At 45.9% G+C, this 19,977-nt stretch overlaps 1 protein-coding gene across 1 annotated transcript; it reads right to left on the bottom strand.

Annotated features, from left to right (window-relative positions):
• Positions 1-459: 459 nt before the first annotated feature.
• LOC311125416 (pleckstrin homology domain-containing family A member 6-like) lies at positions 460-19,090 on the bottom strand (the record flags this gene model as incomplete). Its single annotated transcript, XM_084199460.1, has 6 exons — positions 460-560; positions 11,883-11,955; positions 14,216-14,320; positions 14,632-14,767; positions 18,838-18,921; positions 19,077-19,090. Coding segments are annotated over 6 exons (513 nt in total), but the record flags the coding sequence as incomplete, so codon positions are not given.
• Between the last annotated feature and the right edge of the window lie 887 nt (positions 19,091-19,977).

Below are 19,977 nucleotides of genomic sequence, written 5' to 3'. Positions count from 1 at the left end.
CTCTCTCTCTCTCAGCATTATTTTTTATTAATGCGCACTTCGATGCAAAGTACAGTGTGAGCAAACACGCACAAACACACACACACAGAAGAGAGAGAGAGAGAGAGAGAGAGAGAGAGAGAGAGAGAGAGAGAGAGAGAGAGAGAGAGAGAAGAGAGAGTACAGTGGTGTTGGTTTTGACAGGCTCCCAGACATCTCTGCTTGTTCCCTATTATCCCCTACTGTCCACAATGTCACCACTTCTCCCTGGGCTGTCCTCAGTATCCAAACCCCAACAAAACCATCAGCACCAATCCTGGATAGAGTATTTATATGGCCCAAATATCACTGCTGCTCTCTCTGTCCAGGGTGATAATCATATACTGTACTCATTGTACTGCCTCATCATCATCATCAACATCATCATCATCACCATCACCATCATCATCATCATCATACTTAGTCCTAGAGGGTACTGACCTTAAAGGCGTGCTTTCGGCTGATGTTATCCGACGCCTGCACTCCTCCGATCCGAAAGCTGAGCAGAGGAAGACTTCCCAACACTCCTTCCTCCTTCTCGTCTGGAGAGGAAAAAAATTGAAAAAATAAAGATCAGGCTCAAAATAAACAACAAACCAGAGAGAGAAACAGATCTAATATGATCTGATGGGTCCAAACCTACAGTGTGTAAAGAGGAGTGAATGGTAAACACGGTCAGTTCTGCTGTGACAGTCTGTCCTCTCCTCTAGTTGTAGCTGTAGCTGGCTCAGTGAGCACTACCATAGAACATCCCTGGAACAACAGACCCCCGTCCCACTGTAGTGGAATCCTAGAATAGATATCCATTTTGGTCCAGCAGTCCAGTGAGAAGTGACGGTACACACACACTCTCTCACACACTCTCTTACACATACTCACACATACTGGTGTAGATCCAACGGCTGGCAGAAAAAAAACAAGCAGAGTGTTGGGAAAAAGGAGGAGTGTGAGAGAAGCACTTGTGCTGATTAAATAATGGAGCAGATGATGAAAATTTCAGGGGCTGGAGATGAGACTGGCAGGGAGTCCACTGTAGCTACTGCCCTCCTCTCTCTCCCTCTCTCGTTCCTTCTCTCTCTCTCTCTCTCTCTCTCTCTCTCTCTCTCTCTCTCTCTCTCTCTCTCTCTCTCTCTTTCTCTCTCTCTCACTCTGCCTGGCCTTCTCGTTCTCTCTCTCTAGCAGAGCTGTACTGCATAGACACAAGAGCCTTCCTCTGTTGCAGAGCTTGTATGTGTGTGTTTGAGAGAGAGCAAGCGAGAGAGAGAGGAAGGAGGGAGGGAGCGAGAGAAAGGAGGGGGAGGGGGAACCATGGGGTTTGTGTTTGTACAATCAAAGAGTACTCTCTGCGCTGTGTGTGTGTGTGTGTGTGTGTGCATGTGTGTGCGTGTGTGTGTGTGTGTGTTTTTGTTAGCGATCAGCCCATGTGACTCAGTGTTGCTGGAATCCTGAATTCTGGCCTCCAGCCAACTGTACCTGCCCTCTCTCCACCAATCAGAAAGCAGGGTGTTCTGCTACACACAGACAGATAAATAGCCCTGCCTCTCTCTCTCTCTCTCTCTCTCTCTCTCTCTCTCTCTCTCTCTCTCTCTCTCTCTCTCTCTCTCCCTGTCTCCCTCTCTCCCTGTCTCCCTCTCTCCCCGTCTCCCTCTCTCCCCGTCTCCCTCTCTCCCCATCTCTCTCTCAAACAAATTCAAACCTGACCTCACATGTTCTGTATTTCATGCAAAAACTCTCACACAGATATTCATGGAAAGAGACACATTACAACAAACCATGTGCTCATTCTCAAACACACAATAACTGAAAATAACTGAAATATCTCACATATAGGCTACCAAGTTGTACTAAATATACTGCATCATACAAACACACATGAATAATGTATGTAATAAGAAACAATGCGATTTCTTGCCAAACAGCCTTTCACAGTTATCTCAAGATAATCCTGAGGAGAAGCCTGGTGAGGAGAAACATAGTTGTTATTGTGAAACCTGTGGCAGAGCTTCTCAGCATTCAACAACCAACCCTGTCCCCACCCAGGGACACAGAGGCACTAGGAGAGGCAAAACACACACACACAACTCTGGAAAAACATACTTCTGAAGACACTCCTGCTAGCACACACACTTCTGAAGAAGCACAGTAATGGAAAGGTCCTCTACAATGACAGGCTTCCCTGTGAAATGTCACCTCATTCTGACTCATTCCATGGCAGTCTGACTCCTGGCTGCATTCCCTGCTGCTACTGTCACACCTGTTTGACACCACAAACTCCCTCACCTGTGTGTGTGTGTGTGTGTGTGTGTGTGTGTGTGTGTGTGTGTGTGTGTGTGTGTGTGTGTGTGTGTGTGTGTGTGTGTGTGTGTATGTGTGTGTGTGTGTGTGTAGACGCAGGGTCAGCAGTAGTAAATCAGCTGTGTATTAGCGTCCCAAAACAACAGTAGCTCAACATTTCTGAAGATGACAGTTATGTAAAGGGATAACACTCTATTTCACTGAGAATTACTCCATGTGTATGCCCGGGGCAGCTCGGACATTGGCGAAGTAACTTGTGAAGTAAAGTCCTTGATTGTACATACACTATTAGACAGTCAGGACTCTTGCTCTGTTGGGATATATGGAATGCGTTGAGATACTTTAGAGATGGGGGTGGTATGTAGGCTAGAGGTTAGAGATACAGACTTGGCGGGCTGCAGGTTCAAATCCTGGGTGGGGATTCCTTTACACACACACCTAATGTTCATGTCCAGAGAAACACCAACACTATTCCACCGCTCCTGGCCACGACAGCTGGCACGCTTTGACAATATCAAGCTTCCTGCCATCCAGGACCTCTATACCAGGCGGTGTCAGAGGAAGGCCCTCAAAATTGTCAAAGACTCCAGCCACCCTAGTCATAGACAGTTCTCTCTGCTACCGCACGGCAAGCGGTACCGGAGCGCCAAGTCTAGGTCCAAAAGGCTTCTCAACAGCTTCTACCCCCAAGCCATAAGACTCCTGAACAGCTAATCATGGCTACCCGGACTATTTGCACCCCCACCCCATCTTTTTACGCTGCTGCTACTCTGTTAATTATTTATGCATAGTCACTTTAACTCTACCCACATGTACATATTACTTCAACTACCTCAACTAGCCGGTGCCCCCGCACATTGACTCTGCACCGGTACCCCCCTGTATACAGCCTCCCTACTGTTATTTTATTTCTGCTCTTTTTTTCTCAACACTTTTTTTGTTGTTGTTGTTTTATTGAAATTTGTATTAAGAAATAAATGCATTGTTATACTTGGGGGCTATAAGTAAGCATTTCACTTTAATGTCTACACCTGTTGTATTCGGCGCATGTGGCAAATAAAATTTGATTTGATTTGATTTGAATATCACCCCCAAGTCCCAACAACAAAAGATCTTTGCCCATTTCTCACCCCTCTCTCCTCGCTAGCATGGTGATCGCGACAATAAATTGCACAGTCACCCATTGTCATGTCTCCCTCCCTTCCATGAGACAAAAACATCCCATGAGACGTGTGTGGAATCCAGAGAGAGGAATCACTGTTTTTCACAATTCCTGACATTTAATCCTAGTAAACTTTCCCTGTCTTAGTTCAGTTAGGATCACCACTTTATTTTAAGAATGTGAAATGTCAGAATAATAGTAGAGAGAATTATATATTTCAGCTTATATTTCTTTCATCACATTCCCAGTGGGTCAGAAGTTTACATACACTCAATTAGTATTTGGTAGCATTGCCTTTAAATTGTTTAACTTGGGTCAAATGTTTCGGGTAGCCTTCCACAAGCTTCCCACAATAAGTTGGGTGAATTTTGGCCCATTCCTCCTGACAGTGCTGGTGTAACTGAGTCAGGTTTGTAGGCCTCCTTGCTCGCACACACTTTTTCAGTTCTTCCCACACATTTTCTATAGGATTGAGGTCAGGGCTTTGTGATGGCCACTCCAATACCTTGACTTTGTTATCCTTAAGCCATTTTGCCACAACTTTGGAAGTATGCTTGGGGTCATTGTCCATTTGGAAGACCCATTTGCGACCAAGCTTTAACTTCCAGACTGATGTCTTGAGATGTTGCTTCAATATATCCACATAATTTTCCATCCTCATGACCTATCTATTTTGTGAAGTGCACCAGTCCCTCCGGCAGCAAAGCACCCCCACAGCATGATGCTGCCACCCCGTGTGTCACACCCTGGCTCTGGGACTCTATATGTTGAGCCAGGGTGTGTTCATTCTATGTGTTAGATTTCTATGTTGGTAGTTCTAGTTGTGTTTATTTCTATGTTGGCTAGAGTGACTCCCAATCAGAGGCAACGAGTGTCAGCTGTCGTTGGTTGTCTCTGATTGGGAGCCATATTTAAACTGTCTGTTTTCCCTTTGTGTTTGTGGGTTCTTGTTCCGTGTTGGTCATTGTTACCATGGACTTCACGAGTCGTTTCTTGTTTTGTTTATTGTTGTCTATTATCACTAAAGGTAATAAAGTTAAACATGTTCGTTCATCACGCTGCGCCTTGGTCTATTCAATACGACGATCGTGACAGAAGAACCCACCTTACAAGGACCAAGCAGCGTGTCCAGGGGCAGATCTTGGACTGGACATGGGAGGAAGAGCCGGGAAAGGAGATGGAGAGGTTGGCGATGGCCCAGGTGGGCAAATCGTGGTCCTGGGAGGACATGCTCGGGGGCAAGGGACCTTGGGCTAGGATTAAGGCCCTGGCGAGAGAGGAGCAGCGGCGTCAGCAGTGTCATCGTCGGACGGACGAGAGGCAACCCCAAAAAATGTTTAGGGGGGGGCACACGGCATGGGCGGCTGGGCAGCAGGAGGCTGCCACAGGGCGATTTGGAGAGGAGGCCACCGGGTTAGGGGGGCCAGAAGGCAGGTTGGCGGAGCCTGGATGGAGAGCGGAACCAACTTCCCGTACTCAGGCATGGCAGCATGGGACGGGGCAGGTTCCGCGGTATGCGGAGCGGCGTATTGTGCCACGAGTGGTCCGGCATAGTCCTGTACGTCCTGTGCGAGCACCCCGCACGTGTCGTGCGAAGGTGGGTATGCAGCCAGGACGGAGTGTGCCGGCTCAACGCTCGTGGTCTCCAATGCCTCTCCGCGGTCCCGGATATCCTGCTCCAGTGTCACGTGCTGTTATGCCAGTACGGGTACACAGCCCTGTACGTCCTGTGCGGATGCCTCACACAGAGTGTGTGAAGGTAGGCATTCAGCCAGGACGGGTTGTGGCCGCTCTTCACTCCAGGTCTCCTATCCGTCTCCACAGCCCGGTTCGGCCTGTCCCTGCTCCACGCACCAAGCCTACGGTGTGCGTCGCCAGCCCGGTCCGGCCTGTCCCTGCTCCACGCACCATGCCTACGGTGTGCGTCGCCAGCCCAGCCCGGCCTGTCCCTGCTCCACGCACCAAGCCTACGGTGTGCGTCGCCAGCCCAGCCCGGCCTGTCCCTGCTCCACGCACCAAGCCTACGGTGTGCGTCGCCAGCCCAGCCCGGCCTGTCCCTGCTCCACGCACCAAGCCTACGGGGTGCGTCGCCAGCCCAGCCCGGCCTGTCCCTGCTCCACGCACCAAGCCTACGGTGTGCGTCGCCAGCCCGGTCCGGCCTGTCCCTGCTCCACGCACCAAGCCTACGGGGTGCGTCGCCAGCCCAGCCCGGCCTGTCCCTGCTCCACGCACCAAGCCTACGGTGTGCGTCGCCAGCCCGGTCCGGCCTGTCCCTGCTCCACGCACCAAGCCTACGGTGTGCGTCGCCAGCCCGGTCCGGCCTGTCCCTGCTCCACGCACCAAGCCTACGGTGTGCGTCGTCAGCCTGGTAAGGCCCGTTCCTCCTCCACGCACCAAGCCAGGGGTGCGAGTCGTCAGCCTGGTAAGGCCCGTTCCTCCTCCACGCACCAAGCCAGGGGTGCGCGTCGTCAGCCTGGTAAGGCCCGTTCCTCCTCCACGCACCAAGCCAGGGGTGCGCGTCGTCAGTCCAGCACAACCCGTGCCTGGGTCACCGGTGCCTGGTAAGGTACCGGTTTACTGCTCCACTACGGAGCTGAAGCTAACCGCTCCTGCTAAGTCCAGTTCAGCTCCAGCCAGCGGGGCCAGACTGGACCAGGGGCGCTATGGGGGGTTTATTGGAGGGTGGTGGGCAAGGCCGGAGCCAGAACCGCCGCCGAGGAGGTATGCCCACCCAGCCCTCCCCTGTTTTGTTCAAGTTGAGGCGCGGTCGCAGTCCGCGCCTTTAGGGGGGTACTGTCACACCCTGGCTCTGGGACTCTATATGTTGAGCCAGGGTGTGTTCATTCTATGTGTTAGATTTCTATGTTGGTAGTTCTAGTTGTGTTTATTTCTATGTTGGCTAGAGTGACTCCCAATCAGAGGCAACGAGTGTCAGCTGTCGTTGGTTGTCTCTGATTGGGAGCCATATTTAAACTGTCTGTTTTCCCTTTGTGTTTGTGGGTTCTTGTTCCGTGTTGGTCATTGTTACCGTGGACTTCACGAGTCGTTTCTTGTTTTGTTTATTGTTGTCTATTATCACTAAAGGTAATAAAGTTAAACATGTTCGTTCATCACGCTGCGCCTTGGTCTATTCAATACGACGATCGTGACACCGTGCTTCACGGTTGGGATGGTGTTCTTCGGCTTGCAAGCAACCCCCTTTTTCCTCCAAACATAACGATGGTCATTATGGCCAAACAGTTCTATTTTGAGTATCTGATTTTATGGTGGATTGTGGAGGAGGGGGGATGAGTGTGTTGAAGTATGTGAGTATGTGCGTATGTGTTTGGCCGGCATCTGTTGCGGGGGGGTGGGGATGTTGGGGGGGGTATGGGATGGACGACGGTAATTATTTGCTAGAATAATAATTGCTTGGCAATAAATTAAATGTAATACAATGGCAATCCGGGTTATATGTTAAAATCCTACGTATGAACTGCCGACATTATTACGTATATTAATTGATTATGATGGAAAAAGGTATGCAAGATATTTGAATAGATATATATTTTTAAATAGTTATATATAGAGGTGACAGCATTGGAAATGCTTTTGGCGGTTAATCTGCTTCTGTTTTGTGCGTGGCACTGTGTGCTGTTTTCGATGGATGGGTCCTGGCCTCTCGGGGCCCTAGGGATCCGGAGGGATGTGGGTGGGATGCCGATCACTGGGATGACGGCTCAACTTGGAATGGGGAGGGGCCTTAGCGGGGGAATTAGTGGAGAACAATTGAAGGGATACTTAGTAGCAATGCAAATATCATGGTACAGCTATATGGACACTCAATCATTACAGGTTTTTTTAATGGTAAATTTACAAACATACAGTGGGGAGAACAAGTATTTGATACACTGCCGATTTTGCAGGTTTACCTACTTACAAAGCATGTAGAGGTCTGTAATTTTTATCATAGTTACACTTCAACTGTGAGAGACGGAATCTAAAACAAAAATCTTAGAAAATCACATTGTATGATTTTTAAGTAATTAATTTGCATTTTATTGCATGACATAAGTATTTGATACATCAGAAAAGCAGAACTTAATATTTGGTACAGAAACCTTTGTTTGCAATTACAGAGATCATACGTTTCCTGTAGGTCTTGACCAGGTTTGCACACACTGCAGCAGGGATTTTGGCCCACTCCTCCATACAGACCTTCTCCAGATCCTTCAGTTTTCGGGGCTGTCACTGGGCAATACGGACTTTCAGCTCCCTCCAAAGATGTTCTATTGGGTTCAGGTCTGGAGACTGGCTAGGCCACTCCAGGACATTGAGATGCCTCTTACAGAGCCACTCCTTAGTTGCCCTGGCTGTGTGTTTCAGGTCGTTGTCATGCTGGAAGACCCAGCCACGACCCATCTTCAATGCTCTTACTGAGGGAAGGAGGTTGTTGGCCAAGATCTCGCGATACATGGCCCCATCCATCCTCCCCTCAATACGGTGCAGTTGTCCTGTCCCCTTTGCAGAAAAGCATCCCCAAAGAATGATGTTTCCACCTCCATGCTTCACGGTTGGGATGGTGTTCTTGGGGTTGTACTCATCCTTCTTCTTCCTCCAAACAAGGCGAGTGGAGTTTAGACCAAAAAGCTCTATTTTTGTCTCATCAGACCACATGACCTTCTCCCATTCCTCCTCTGGATCATCCAGATGGTCATTGGAAAACTTCAGACGGGCCTGGACATGCGCTGGCTTGAGCAGAGGGACCTTGCGTGCGCTGCAGGATTTTAATCCATGACGGCGTAGTGTGTTACTAATGGTTTTCTTTGAGACTGTGGTCCCAGCTCTCTTCAGGTCATTGACCAGGTCCTGCTGTGTAGTTCTGGCCTGATCCCTCACCTTCCTCATGATCATTGATGCCCGACGAGATGAGATCTTGCATGGAGCCCCAGACCGAGGTTGATTGACCGTCATCTTGAACTTCTTCCATTTTCTAATAATTGCGCCAACATATCCCAAACTTCTGACTTCAACTGTACATATGAAAATGTGTCAGCTCACTACTGTAAGCTGCTCTGGATAAGAGCGTCTGCTAAATGACTGTAATGTAATGGGGGGAATAATAGGAAATGTAGAAAAGCGAGTGGGGCTCAGGGGCCAGTTTCTGAATATTGCTGAATGTGGAAAAATGACAGTGACTTCACACTGAGCTATTGAATCATTTAATTTATCTGCTTTGCTTTGAGGACGTCCTTATTCAGGTCAGATTTGCATCTGTGTGTACAGGGTAGGGTATACAACAGGGGCAATTCCAGGTTTACTACCTTACTCCAGGGCATTCTAGGGCGATTCCATAGCAGCGGAAAATATTGTTCTGTCAATTCTCACATAGGAACTTCATTGGGAGGAAGGATGTTTTTGAGAAAACATGACAAAAGTGGTCATTTTAGGCCTTTTGTAGACGTATACGTCTCGTGTAAGACCCAATGATCTGTGAACCGTACATTATACAGACAACATATTGGTGTCATTATACTCCTAATAGCGTGCCCTAAAATATGGAGTATGTCTACATTTTGAAATACACATTTTCACATTAATTTATTCAACATGAAAAATATAAATATGAATATCTTAAAACGTTTTTGATGTAGCTTATTTTTAGACATATTGTTTGTAACAATATACTCTTCAAACGTCACATTTCCAGAGTGGGCTCTCTGGTACTTTTAATGATATGACCTATTTTATACATAGAAATTGACATTATAGGTAACTAACCAATCACAGCCATCCTTTAGGATTGCACATTCAGCAAGTCACCAGCAGAGGGAGTTCCCTAAATCAACAGGGAAGAATCGTGTCACACACTCATGCGTGCATGTGCACACACAGACACACACAAACACGCTCGCACACACTCGCACACAGGCACACATACCCACATGAGCACACACACACACGGATGCTTTTACAGTAGCTGATTAGATCTTGTCCTTGGTTTTAATGGGCAGGCTGCTTTTGATGGCACCGTAACAGCAGTAATGGATTGATAATGACTCTGACAGAGATATGAACCAGCCCTACAGTACTGTAACTAAACACACACACACAGACACACAGACACACAGCCACACACACACAACCAACACAACATCATGGCACCAGAATGTCATCATCTGATTGGTTGGGGCAATAAGTCCACTGAACTGTTAGAGAAGCATAATAATAATAATAATAATATGCCATTTAGCAGACGCTTTTATCCAAAGCGACTTACAGTCATGCGTGCATACATTTTTTTTGTGTATGGGTGGTCCCGGGGATCGAACCCACTACCTTGGCGTTACAAGCGCCGTGCTCTACCAGCTGAGCCACAGAGGACCACATAAGAAGGAGGCTGCCCATTGTACAGCCTGTACTGTACAAAGCAAATTATAGAAACACACACACACCAAAACATGCACACAAGCATGCTTTCTCCCACACTTACACACCAACACACCACACACACACACACACGCTAAACATGTCTCTCACATCCTGGGGTCACGTTGCTAGGGCATGTTGCTAGGGCATGTTGCTAGGGAATGTTTACGGTAACACACTCATAACACAGACTATGCGAAAAGCTGCAGAGCTCCAAACACACACATACAGTACACACATTCCACACTCTCATGGAGTTCCTACACGCACATGCAAGGGGTCAAAGTTCAACCCTCTATGACTGTGTGAGCAGGGAGGGTCTCGACATAGCTCACATGACTCCCTGCTTAAATAAAGGTTAAATAAATAAATTACAGATTATACTACTACATGTGAGAGAGGCACCAAGACATACTAAAACTAAATCCTCAGTCATCATTCAATATGTATTTATTTTGGACAGCACCTTTACTCCAGTTGTTTGAGCACAGACCACCTTTGTCCCTGGGGAGGGAAATGTCACCATATCTCATGATGAATTCTACTACTATTCTACTACTACTACAGCCCCCTAGGTGAAACTGAACAGGGATGGAGGAACAAGAGAAATATCAAAACAGAAAATATCAAAGTAGCTGCCCCCAGGTGTTCTCACTTGTGATGAGGCTTTGACAGATTTAATGGTGCAGGTCTAAAAAACATTTAAGGACAAAATGGGCTTACATTTTTAAATTTTAGTCATTTAGCAGACGCTCTTATCCAGAGCGACTTACAGTTAGTGAGTGCATAAATTTTTCATACTGGCCCCCCGTGGGAATCGTGGGTTTGAGGGGTTGCTAAGAGGAAAAGCACACCAGAGTTCTCCTTATCACCTCCCCTTTCTTGGTCTCTCTCTCTCTCTCTCTCTCTCTCTCTCTCTCTCTCTCTCTCTCTCTCTCTCTCTCTCTCTCTCTCTCTCTCTCTCTCTCTCTCTCTCTCTCTCTCTCTCTCTCTCTCTCTCTCTCTCTCTCTCTCTCTCTCTCTCTCTCTCTCTCTCTCTCTCTCTCTCTCTCTCTCTCTCTCTCTCTCTCTCTCTCTCTCTCTCTCTCTCTCTTTTTCTGCTCTCTCCTTTTCTCTCTCTAAATCTGGATGTATGGCCTCACACAAGCTTTTGAAAAACAATTACCTTGACACTGTGGATTCTGTGCTGATAAGAATAGGCCTGGTGGCAAACAAGTTACTGTAGGTATGGCTCCTACTTTGTCTCACTTGGCCAATATGTTTTGATATGCATGTAGTCCTGCAGGGCATAAACTACTCCCAGACTGAACCCTGATGTGTGATAAGACAAGAGGCAAAATGATGTTACTTTCATCGTTATCATCTTCTTCATCTTGCAAGTCACCCTTCTCCCTGTTTGTCTGTCTGTGTATGTCTGTCTGTCTGAGCAACAGACTCCACTATCCCACAATTCCTTCACCTAGTGTGCTATTGATGTGAGTCACCTTCACCGCTGAGAGGGAGAGACTGAGCTGTATAAGGAGAGTGTGTGTGTGTGTTTGTATGTGTGTGTGTGTGTGGGTGTGTGTGTATGTGTGTGTGTGTGCGTCTGTGTGTACGTGTGGGTGTGTGTGTGTGTGTTTACGTGTCTGTGTCTGTCAGTGTTGATTGTCCATCTTTAAAGACTATAATATGCGGTGTGGTTGTTCACACTTCATAATGTACTCATGTCTTTTGTAAAACGTTTCTCTACATACAAGTTACAATGACTCACACACGTCCATATGTACACAGAACCACACATAAACCCACACACACATAGCTCGTACATCGACCTTGAAGACACGTCAAGCCGTGTGACATATTCAAATGACACATTGTTTATTCTCCTGGCTGTGGCTCAGAGGATGACAGATGAAGACCGCAAAGACTCAGAGACTTGGCATGGAGGAGAGTAGAGACTGTTAATAAATAAAGAAAAGAGAACTAAAAGAAAGAAGGCATTGCTATGAGAGTCTACCTTTGTAGTAGAAGAGGCATCGGTCAGCGAGGACGAACCATCTCTTGTTCCACTGTTTCACTCCACTACTGGCCTACAGGGAGACAGAGAGAGACAGAGAGAGAGAGAGAGAGACAGAGACAGAGACAGAGACAGAGAGAGAGAGAGAGAGAGAGAGAGAGAGAGAGAGAGAGAATAACACACACTTTGAGATGGATGGAACTCCAGAGAGAAGACACAAGAGTTCAGACTGGAACACTAATTACATTTACGTCATTTAGCAGACGCTCTTATCCAGAGCGACTTACAGTTAGTGAGTGCATACATTATTTTATTTAGCCACTTGGGAGACTAATATCGGACTAAACCAGTGTGAGAAATACTGCCCTATGTGAAGAAGAGGAAGAGAAATATGAGACCTAAACAACGTGAGAGGGAAAACAACACTGGTCCAAAACAAAAGTAAGTGTCTGCGACATACTGGATCAAAACAAAGTAAGTGTCTGAGACATACTGGATCAAAACAAAGTAAGTGTCTGGACATACTGGATCAAAACAAAGTAAGTGTCTGAGACATACTGGACCAAAACAAAGTAAGTGTCTGAGAAATAATGGATCAAAACAAAGTAAGTGTCTGAGACATACTGGACCAAAACAAAGTAAGTGTCTGAGACATACTGGATCAAAACAAAGTAAGTGTCTGCGACATACTGGATCAAAACAAAGTGTCTGCGACATACTGGATCAAAACAAAGTAAGTGTCTGGACATACTGGATCAAAACAAAGTAAGTGTCTGAGACATACTGGACCAAAACAAAGTAAGTGTCTGAGAAATAATGGATCAAAACAAAGTAAGTGTCTGAGACATACTGGACCAAAACAAAGTAAGTGTCTGAGACATACTGGATCAAAACAAAGTAAGTGTCTGCGACATACTGGATCAAAACAAAGTGTCTGAGACATACTGGACCAAAACAAAGTAAGTGTCTGAGAAATAATGGATCAAAACAAAGTAAGTGTCTGAGACATACTGGATCAAAACAAAGTAAGTGTCTGAGACATACTGGATCAAAACAAAGTGTCTGAGACATTCTGGACCAAAACAAAGGAAATGTCTGCGACATACTAGACCAAAACAAAGTAAGTGTCTGAGACATACTGGATCAAAACAAAGTGTCTGAGACATATTGGATCAAAACAAAGTAAGTGTCTGAGAAATAATGGATCAAAACAAAGTAAGTGTCTGAGACATACTGGATCAAAACAAAGTAAGTGTCTGAGACATACTGGATCAAAACAAAGTGTCTGAGACATTCTGGACCAAAACAAAGTAAGTGTCTGAGACATACTGGACCAAAACAAAGTAAGTGTCTGCGACATACTGGACCAAAACAAAGTAAGTGTCTGCGACATATTGGATCAAAACAAAGTAAGTGTCTGCGACATACTGGATCAAAACAAAGTGTCTGAGACATACTGGATCAAAACAAAGTAAGTGTCTGAGACATACTGGACCAAAACAAAGTAAGTATCTGAGACATACTGGATCAAAACAAAGTAAGTGTCTGAGACATACTGGACCAAAACAAAGTAAGTGTCTGAGACATATTGGATCAAAACAAAGTGTCTGAGACATACTGGATCAAAACAAAGTAAGTGTCTGAGACATACTGGATCAAAACAAAGTAAGTGTCTGAGAAATAATGGATCAAAACAAAGTAAGTGTCTGAGACATAATGGATCAAAACAAAGTGTCTGAGACATACTGGATCAAAACAAAGTAAGTGTATGAGACATACTGGATCAAAACAAAGTAAGTGTCTGCGACATACTGGACCAAAACAAAGTAAGTGTCTGAGACATACTGGATCAAAACAAAGTAAGTGTCTGAGACATACTGGATCAAAACAAAGGAAGTGTCTGAGACATACTGGACCAAAACAAAGTAAGTATCTGAGACATACTGGATCAAAACAAAGTAAGTGTCTGAGATATACTGGATCAAAACAAAGTAAGTGTCTGAGACATACTGGACCAAAACAAAGTAAGTGTCTGATACATACTGGACCAAAACAAAGTAAGTGTCTGAGACATACTGGATCAAAACAAAGTAAGTGTCTGAGACATACTGGATCAAAACAAAGGAAGTGTCTGAGACATACTGGATCAAAACAAATGGAAGAGACTATTGGAAGAAGAGCAATATCTGGTCCTAGCTATGGGGTATTTATGGGGTATTATGGGGTATTTTGGGGTATTTATGGGGTATTATGGGGTATTATGGAGTATTTGACTAGGTATAAGGGGAAACTGCCTCATGTTACTTACAGTGCAGTGTATAGAGATGATTTACCTGTTTGTATAGCCAGCCCTGTTTGGTCACCTCTGCTTTAGGGTTCCTCCGCATGGAGTTAGAACGTTTCCCAAACGTAGCTGCTTTCCTTGGAGTACGGGACGCCTGGAGAGGACAGGAGGGAAGGAGAGTGTGAAGAGAGGACAGGAGGGAAGGAGAGAGGGAAGAGAGGACAGGATGGAAGGAGAGAGGGAAGATGAGAGAACGTGGTGTATGGTTTAGTGAGGTGTAAAGGTGTTGTGAGGTGTGTGTGTGTGTGTGTGTGTGTGTGTGTGTGTATGTGTGTGTGTGTGTGTGTGTGTGTGTGTGTGTGTGTGTGTGTGTGTGTGTGTGTGTGTGTGTGTGTGTGTGTGTGTGTGTGTGTGTGTGTGTGTGTGTGTGTGTGTGTGTGTGTGTGTGAGTGTGTGTGTACTGACCCGGGGTGTGAAGGGCTGGGACTGGGTCTGGGATTCAGGGGAGGATAGGTCTGATACCATGGTGGTGCTGTTGTAGTTGGGTGAACTCACAGGTCCTCTACCTCCCGCCTTCCCATTCATCTCCAAATCACAGCTCCTACACAAAGACAGAGAGACAGAGAGATAAAGTCAATGACTCACACAATCAACATTAATAACACATGCAAACACAGTATATTGTCTACTATCTTTCTGTCACTATCTTTGAGACTGCCTGCTTGAGGTTATAGTGTCAAAAAATGACCCCTGATACTAATGCTTTTAGAGTAATGAGGAGAGGGAACAAAGAGAGAGCGAGAGAGAGAGAGAGAGAGAGAGAGAGAGAGAGAGAGAGAGAGAGAGAGAGAGAGAGAGAGAGAGAGAGAGAGAGAGAGAGAGAGAGAGAGAGAGAGAGAGAGAGAGAGAGAGAGAGAGAGAGAGAGATAAGAGAAGGAAAGGAACGGAAGGAGAATGACTAAGACCTCTCCTATCCCAGCCCTGTTTACTGTGATCCAGTTATTGATCACTCCACAGGGGGGCTGCTCTGCCTCTCCCTGCCTTGCCCAGTCCTGTTCTGCTCTGCTCTGTTCTATCCACCCTGCTAGATATTGATCCACTGACCAGCAGGAGGGATGAATTTACAATCTCCTCTCTGTTCCTGTTTCTCTCTTTTTTTGCTCTCTTTTGATTTTACTCCCCTCCATTCAGGCACTCTGTTCCTCTCTCTAGCTATTTTCTCTGTCTCTCTCTATACCCCTTCTCTCTTTCTATTTCTATCCCGGAAAATCCTGACCTCTTCCATCCTCTATCACATTCTCTCACTCTCCATCTTTCTCTCTCCCTCTCTGTGTCCCTCTTTCTCTCCCTCCCCCACCTTTTCTCTGTTCCAGTAATCGAAAGTCCAGTAATTGAAAGTCCAGTAATCAAAAGTCCAGTAATCAAAAGTCCAGTAATTGAAAGTCCAGTAATCAAAAGTCCAGTAATCAAAAGTCCAGTAATCAAAAGTCCAGTAATTGAAAGTCCAGTAATCAAAAGTCCAGTAATTGAAAGTCCAGTAATCGAAAGTCCAGTAATTGTAGGCAGAGCATAAGTTTGCATAAACAAAGTTAGCAAAGTTAATTTATGATTCTTTTCATAGCCTCTGTACATAAATACGCCCACACACGATGCAGACACAAACAAACTGGAAGCTCTGATGCACAGAAAAAGCCACATATATGACAACATATACAGAAATCCCATATAAATATATTTCTCTGCAGTTGTTTCACCAGAATACGGTCAGTCTACACTAACATAAGAGCACACTTATGATGAGATCTGTTGAGATGCATGACGAGGTCCTGACTCTCAGTGGTCATTGTACAGATAACTTCCAAAATATAGGAAACACCAACACAAAGTGTCTTCTTAATAGGCTGTTGGGCCACCACGAGCCAGAACAGCTTCAATGCACCTTCACATAGATTCTACAAGTGTCTGAAACTCTGTTGGAGGGATGCGACACCATTCTTCCACTAGAAATTCTATCATTTGATGGTGGTGGAAAATGCTGTCTCAGGAGCCCCTCCAGAATCTCCCATAAGTGTTCAATTGGGTTGATATCTGGTGACTGAGACCCCCCCTACACACACACAAACACAGCCTTTATACCCTATGCTCCTTTGAGACCCCTCTTTCAAAGTCACAGATCTCTTCTTCTAGCCATGGCATCCAAAATAATGGGCAACTGGGCATTTTTATACATGACCCTAAGCATGATGGGATGTTGATTGTTTAATTAACTCAGGAACCACACCTGTGTGGAAGCACCTGCTTTCAATATACTTTGTATCCCTCATTTCCTCAAGTGTTTCCTTTATTTTGGTAGTTACCTGTAGATTCCATGACACTTATGATGACAGTAGAGGTGTTAACCAGGTGATGTCCTGACTACGTGTACAACCTTACCCTTTAAACTATGGCCAAGTAATCATCCCTCGAACTTCCAGTTGAATCATTTAACCCTTTACCTTCCACTACAACTCTTCCTCAGCTTTTTGCTGTAAAAGAGTGTTCTTCATTAGCCTCGCAAAGCTGCCTGATCCCGCAAGCTTACATTAAAAGCTATTCATGCAGCATTTAATGTAAGCTTGCGGGAGCAGGCGGCTTTGCGAGGCTAGTTCTTCATCAACTCCCCTAGTAAACTGAAGGTAAATACTAAATACTAAATATCCCCATTGTAAGGGTTAGTCCCAGTGTTTTATATTGACGCTTTGAACAATAACTTGCAGTAAAACACCGCCTCTTCGCAGGTAACATCATATCTTATTAATGTCCAATGCATCATCAGCTCGATACAGTATTGATTGTGGTGGGGAACACAGTATTATCTTAACACCACTGGCGGCAAGTATCTAGCTGTCAGGGATGTGGAATTACTGGTATAACTGTTATATGTTATATTATATTACGGGTGGGGTCTCAATGTCATAGTCCTTGGTGTCTAAGCCTGGGTAACCCTCTCAAACACACACAGTTTGAGAGTTAGCAGACCCCAGTATTCTGCATATGAGCAGATTGCTGAGCCCCGTGCTCAAGTGCTTTCCTGTAACAATAGCACAGTGCATTCCCCCATAGTGACAGATGTGATCAAAGTGACTCTGTGAAACCTGCTACTCTATTCCATCTCTCTCCCCTCTCACACACACACTGTCTCTCCCTGTCGCATATCACAGCCCATTTGTCTGTGTGCGTGACACCATCATGTTTGTCTCAACTGTTCTCTTTTCTGGTGTCAGAATTTAGTGTTAGGTTAGCTGCAAAGCTGAGTGAATGGGATGTTTTATTTATTATCTCAATACAGCAACACTTTGAAAGGAACTGCAGAGATTTTTCACAAGTTACATTTCTGTATTGCTGGTGATGCAGACCACAAGTAAAGGGTATATGGGCATTAGGGTTCAAGTTTGATGTTACTCCCTGCAGGTAAGTGTCTACAGCAGGGATCATCAACTAGATTCAGCCGCGGGCCAATTCTTTCTTGAGCGGATGGTCAGGGGCCCAGAACGTAGACTGCAAATTGAAGCCCAAACAGATATATTATCTGACTAAAACATAATTTTACATTTTTGTCATTTAGCAGACGCTCTTATCCAGAGCGACTTACAGTTAGTGAGTGCATACATTATTCTTTTATTTTTTTTCATACTGGCCCCCCGTGGGAATCGAACCCACAACCCTGGCGTTGCAAACGCCATGCTCTACCAACTGAGCTACATCCCTGCCGGCCATTCCCTCCCCTACCCTGGACGACGCTGGGCCAATTGTGCGCCGCCCCATGGGTCTCCCGGTCGCGGCCGGCTATGACTGGATTCGAACCAGGATCTCTAGTGGCACAGCTAGCACTGCGATGCAGTGCCTTAGACCACTGCGCCACTCGGGAGACCCATAATCATTTCAAACCTTGCTTAAATTTGGATATGGTCTTATAGATCTCTCTATTATGCGTGGGAATACTTTGGAACAGATTTCTCAAATTAAAATCACTTGGAGATGATTTGCTGATGTTTTTACAGTCTTTTATGCCCCCCCCCCCCCAAAATGTAAAATAAATGTTTTTTTTTTTCCTCAGAAAACTTGGGGGTCCAAATAAAATCACCCATTGGCCAAATTCGGCCCACGGGTTGCCAGTTGGGGAACCCTGGTGTAGAGGTTCACATTAGGTTAAGGTAAGGTTTTACTCAATGTAGGTATACAGTATGTGTAGGTTTTAGGGTTGTGTTGTTATATGGTCACGATAAGGTTGAGGTTGGATTGTACTCACGTCAGCTATTTGTGAATCGGTCTGTTTAGGGTTACGTTGGTTTAAGGTTAAGATTATAATATTATGGTTATAACTGGGTTGTACTCATGTCAGGAATGTGTTTATTGGTCCAGGTTAGGTAGGGTTAGGTTGTATCAAAGTTAGATTAATGTTGTACTCATGTTATGTATGTCTCTATTGTTCCAGGTTAGGTTAGGGTAAGGTTGTATCAAAGTTAGATTAATGTTGTACTCACGTTATGAATGTGTTTATTGGTCCAATTTAGGTTAGGGTAAGATTGTATCAAAGTTAGATTAATTTTGTACTCACATTATGTATGTGTTTATTGGTCCAGGTAAGGTTAGGTTAAGGTTGTATCAAAGTTAGATTAATGTTGTACTCACGTTATGTATGTGTGAATAGTTCCGGTCTCCTCCAGCTGGATCTGGATCACTGGCTGTCCAGCTGGTCCGCTGAGGTCATTTTGGCTGGAGAGGAGGAGAGGAAGAGGAAGAGAGGTGAATATTGGTGGACCCATGCTGTCAAGCTGTCAGACATGATGAGAGCAGCTGATCGGTGGCTGATCAATCATGTTGATCCCTGATGTCACAGCAACCCATCAGCCACACAGCACCTCAGATACCTGAACTGTTTCATTATTCAACAGCAGCAGTGTGTGTGCTCCTCTTTCCATCAGACGTCACGCTAAATCTGTATGTCAGGACTCAGTAGGACAGCCTATATAGTGAATAAGTCAATGTCTGGTGTGGTGTTGTGTGGTCTGGTGTGGTGTGCTCTGGTGTGCTGTGGTCTGGTCTGGTGTGGTCGGGTGTGGTGTGGTGTGGTTTGGTCGGGTGTGGTGTGGTCTGGTCTGGTGTGGTCGGGTGTGGTGTGGTGTGGCTTGGTCTGGTGTTGTGTGGTCTGGTGTGGTCTGGTGTGGTCTGGTGTGGTGTGGTCTGATGTGGTGTGGTGTTGTCTGGTGTGGTGTGGTCTGGTGTGGTCTGGTCTGGTCTGGTTTGGTGTGGTCTGGTGTGGTGTGGACTGGTGTTGTGTGGACTGATGTGTTTGGTCTGATGTGGTCTGGTGTGGTGTGGTCTGGTGTGGTCCGGTGTGGTCTAATGTGGTGTGGTCTGGTGTGGTGTGGTGTGGTCTGGTAGGTGGCGTCTGGTGTGGTGTAGTCTGGTGTGGTCTCGTGTTGTCTGGTGTGGTGTGGTGTGGTGTGGTCTGGTGTGGTGTGGTCTGATGTGGTCTGGTGTTGTGTGGTGTGGTCTGGTGTGGTGTGATCTGGTGTGGTCTGGTGTGATGTGGTCTGGTGTGGTCTTGTGTGGTCTGGTGTGGTGTGGTCTGGTGTGGTATGGACTGGTGTGGTCTGGTGTGGTGTGGTCTGGTGTGGTTTGGGGTGGTGTGGTCTGGTGTATTCCATTGTAGTGTGGTCTGGTCTGGTGTGGTCTGGTGTGGTGTGGTGTGGTGTGGTCTGGTGTGGTGGTGTCTGGTGTGGTGTAGTCTGGTGTGGTCTCGTGTTGTCTGGTGTGGTGTGGTCTGGT

This window comes from Coregonus lavaretus (assembly GCF_964263955.1).
Source record: "Coregonus lavaretus genome assembly, contig: HAP1_SCAFFOLD_6789, whole genome shotgun sequence".
In the NCBI taxonomy this organism is placed as follows: Eukaryota; Metazoa; Chordata; class Actinopteri; order Salmoniformes; family Salmonidae; genus Coregonus; species Coregonus lavaretus.
The sequence above is the reverse complement of the archived record's forward strand: the minus strand, read 5'-3'. Positions and strand labels throughout refer to the sequence as shown.